This window comes from Egretta garzetta, unplaced genomic scaffold (assembly GCF_000687185.1).
Source record: "Egretta garzetta isolate BGI_Z169 unplaced genomic scaffold, ASM68718v1 scaffold511, whole genome shotgun sequence".
In the NCBI taxonomy this organism is placed as follows: domain Eukaryota; kingdom Metazoa; phylum Chordata; class Aves; order Pelecaniformes; family Ardeidae; genus Egretta; species Egretta garzetta.
Window position 1 is genome coordinate 1707053 of NW_009258554.1, and position 3973 is coordinate 1711025.

The 3973-nt window shown below is 48.4% G+C and overlaps 1 protein-coding gene across 1 annotated transcript; it reads left to right on the forward strand.

The window, feature by feature from the left end:
- Positions 1-4: 4 nt before the first annotated feature.
- FBXL14 (F-box and leucine rich repeat protein 14) lies at positions 5-1975 on the forward strand (the record flags this gene model as incomplete). The annotated part of the gene is made up of 1 exon (XM_035903374.1): positions 5-1975. A coding segment is annotated over one exon (546 nt), but the record flags the coding sequence as incomplete, so codon positions are not given.
- Positions 1976-3973: the final 1998 nt, after the last annotated feature.

Here is a 3973-nt window from a genome sequence, read left to right on the forward strand (position 1 = left end):
CTCGCTCAGTCCCCGGGCCGGGGGGCTGGGCCGCCTCCGCCAGCTCAACCTCAGCTGCGGCGGGGGCATCCCGGACGCGGGGCTGCTGCACCTGTCGCACATGAGCAGCCTGCGCAGCCTCAACCTGCGCTCCTGCGACAACATCAGCGACACGGGCATCATGCATCTGGCCATGGGCAGCCTGCGGCTGTCCGGCCTCGACGTCTCCTTCTGCGACAAGGTGGGGGACCAGAGCCTAGCCTATATCGCACAGGGCCTGGACGGGCTGCGGTCCCTCTCCCTCTGCCCCTGCCACATTAGCGACGAGGGCATCAACCGCATGGTGCGGCAGATGCACGGGCTCCGCACCCTTAACATCGGCCAGTGTGTCCGCATCACTGACAAGGGGCTGGAGCTCATCGCCGAACACCTCAGCCAGCTCACAGGCATCGATCTCTATGGCTGCACCCGCATTACCAAGCGGGGCTTGGAGCGCATCACCCAGCTGCCCTGCCTCAAGGTGCTCAACCTGGGACTTTGGGAAATGACTGAGAGCGAGAAGGTCAGGTGAGAGGAGGGGGGCACCCCGAGACCTCCGTCTCCTCTGGAGGGACTCACTGACTGACTGACTGACTGCTGCAATGGAGGAGAGAAAGAGAGAGAGGGGCACGCACAGAGCCATGCTACCCACGCACCCTGGCACCGGAGGGAGGAACAGAGAGAGTATATCCTCAACCCTTCTGTGCTGCCTACCTACCTTTGCTCTGGAGGAAGAGGAGGAAGGGGGCGGGGGGGCAGGAGGAGAGAGAGAGAAAGCACCTATCCTTTTTCCAGGTCATGCCTCCAGCTCCATGCTGGGGAGACAGAGCTCCCCCTTCCCCCACAGCATCCTTCCCTGTGGAAGAGGTAGAAGCCCACACTCTTATGCACTGGGGCTAGAGACACCCCTCTTTATCCCCACTCCCTGATTCCATCCCCTCGTGCACTAAGGATGGATAAAGAAAGACCCTTGTTCTGCCATGTATTCAGAATAGCTTATTTTTGGTTTATGTAAAGGAGAGTGGGAATGGAGATGGGAACAAACAATAACAACAGCAGAAAAGGCTTCCTAGCTACACTTACGTACCCGACCACCCAGTCATCCTGCGCTGGGCACAGACACAGCTTTTGATAAAATAACCATTCCACCTCTGCGCTTGCTCCTCCCCTGTCAACTGGGAATTGTGACAGAAATACTGCTCCCTAGGTACATTGATTTTTTTTTTTTTTTTTTTTTTTTTTTTTTTTTTAAAATCTGTTTTCAATCTCCGGTTCCATGTTATTCTCTGCTGTGGGTGGATACAACCTCCCACTATTCCAGTTCTCCACTGCACTGAGACTAGGGATAGCTACAGCCTCTCCTTTTGTCAGTACGTTTCCGTGTCACCCTGCACTGTGTTAACGGCAAAGCCTAGGCACTCCATTCTCTCCCCCCATCTCTCTAGTGGAGATGAAGGTAACCATTTCCTCCTTTTCCCGTCTCTGCGGGGACTGGACACAGACCCCAGTCTCTTAAGCCTTCCCGTGCACTGGGGGACACTGAGAGTTACTGAGGCTCGTCTTCCCTTTCATCATTCTCTCTTTTTCTCCCCTCTTTCTTCTTGGCAACAGGGATAGACATATCCAGCTACATATCCCTTCCTCTTTGGGTCGGGGGGTGAGCGGGTAGAAGGGGTGGCTAGCTCCCCTCTACCCAGGGGACTTGAGGAAGAATCTCCAGCTTCATTTCTGCTTCATTTGAGATACTGTGACCTGTTTTTATTTTGAAATGCATAAAAAAAATTACTGCTACAAAAACAGCCTCTTACTCTCCCATCTATCCCTTGCTTACGTCCTGTAACTGATCCCAGTTTTCCTCACTCATTCTTCTCTTTACAGTATTCATTTTCTTACACGGTTTTATTTTTAAAGACATTTGAAGTTGCTGTTCTTGTGGATTTTTAAGTACATTTTTTTTCTGCTGAATATATTCTATATATATAAATATATATATGATGTCTGGCTACCTCGTTTTAATTTGTTTGGTTTTTTTTTTCTTCTTTTTTTTTTTTTCCTCCTCAAAAGCCCTGAAATTCTTACAGGAAAGAGATTTTGAGACTGAAACATTTTTGTGCCTAGACTGGAATAATGCCCCTTGGGTTTGTTCTTTTTCTCCCTGCCTCCCCCCCCCCCCCCCTCGTTTTCTTGTTTTGTTTTGTTTTTAAGCTTGCCCTATTGTGTCCCACCTTCACATTCTGGTTGTGCCTCTCCCTCCCTCTTCACTGGGGACTGGGGACCCAAACTGTGCTTCTGCATTTTTACTTTTCTAGCACAAACATGTAACATGAGAATCCACGCTGAGGATTGGGCTACTGTTAACAGAAATGTGTAAAATGCAAGTTGGTTTATTAAAAAAAAAATTATATATATAGATATATGCAAATGCTTTCCCCTCCCCTCCCAAATCACCTACAAAAGGTCACTATGCGAGGTTTCCTGTTTGTAGGTGGAGAGGGGAAGAGCTGGCCTGCAGGCCCTGAGGCTGCAACGTGAAGGGGAGGAGACTGAAGTTCATCTGTCTTATCTCTGTTCTGTCAATAAAATGGAGCTGGGTCCTTAGATTTTTTTTTTTTAATTATTATTTTAAAGAGGAAGTTTTGATTTTGTTTGTTTGTTTTTTTTAAAGAAAAATATCTTGGCTTTTTTTTCTCATCTGTTCAAAATATCAAATCCTCCACAGTAACAGGCCAGACCACGGAGTTAACACAAACCCAGAGACCCCTATGGATTAATTGTACTGTTTGTGAATTTGTATAAAAAAAAAATAACAAAGATCCTCTTAAAACATTTTATATTCTTACAGTAAAAGGTTAAACATATTTATATAATAAAAGAGGAAATATGAAGTATGTTTTTGAAAAAAAAAAAAAAAAGCAGTATCTGTGTTGTCTGTGCTTTTTAAAGACAGGTATCGACCTCTCTACGCATGGGGTTTGCTGCGTGGCTCATGCCAGGGGTTTGGGGCTGCTCGCTCTTGTTCCAGTGAGCGACGGAGGAGGAGAAGGAAGGAAGGGAGCCTGGTGCCTCCTGCGCAGGATGTTGAGTAACATCATGGCGAAAAGTTTGTAAGGAAGGGGTTTGGTAGGACCAGCCTTGTCTGCGAAGGCGCTCGCAGCATCTGTTGGGAGAAACCGAGTTCGGCTGCCCATTGGTGTGAGGTGTCGGCTCAGTCTGAGGTCAGACAAACCAAAAAGTGCTGAAGCTTGCTAGCAAGTGAATCGAGTATTCAGTGGTAGAGGAAGATGTTTGGGAGAGAGGACAAGAAGGGCCACGTTTGTTAATTTTTTAAAGCTCCAGGTAGATGGTAGAGCTTTTTGTGCTTTACTTAAATTGAGGCCCACCCTGGGGGGAAGACCCATCAAATAAAAACATTGCCCAGCAGTGACAACTACCAAAAACGGCGCCCTCACTGGCGCACAAGGACCTGGGAAATCCAAAATGTCTTGGTTGGTTTCCACTGCCCGGGCTAAGACTGAAGAGGAAGTAAAGTGGGAATGTTAAAAAAAAAAAAAAGTTTGGCTAATCTAAGGTGTCCTTTGTCCTACACCGTAATCTTTCTCTTCAACGTATGACTTTTAACCCGACGGGGTCCCTTTTTAGCCTTCCATGATGCGGGGTTTTTATTGTTGTTGGCGCTGGAGCTTAAGCAGTGTTTATAGGGCAGCGACAAAGCCCGTCTCACCCCCAGCCCAGCGGCGGGGCTCACTCACCCCGCTGCCCCCTTCCAGGAAGGGGAATGCGAAATGGTGGAAGAAGCCGGAGCCATTGTTCAGGAAAGTTAAAAGAGGAGCTGTCCTTGCTTGCTTGCTCAGTCATGCATACTCAATCCAGCCGGGCCCGGGTCCCTATGGAAAGGAGGAGGGCGATTCTTCCCCTCTTTTTAACATTCCTCTCCAGGCCTGGCTGTATTTAAGCT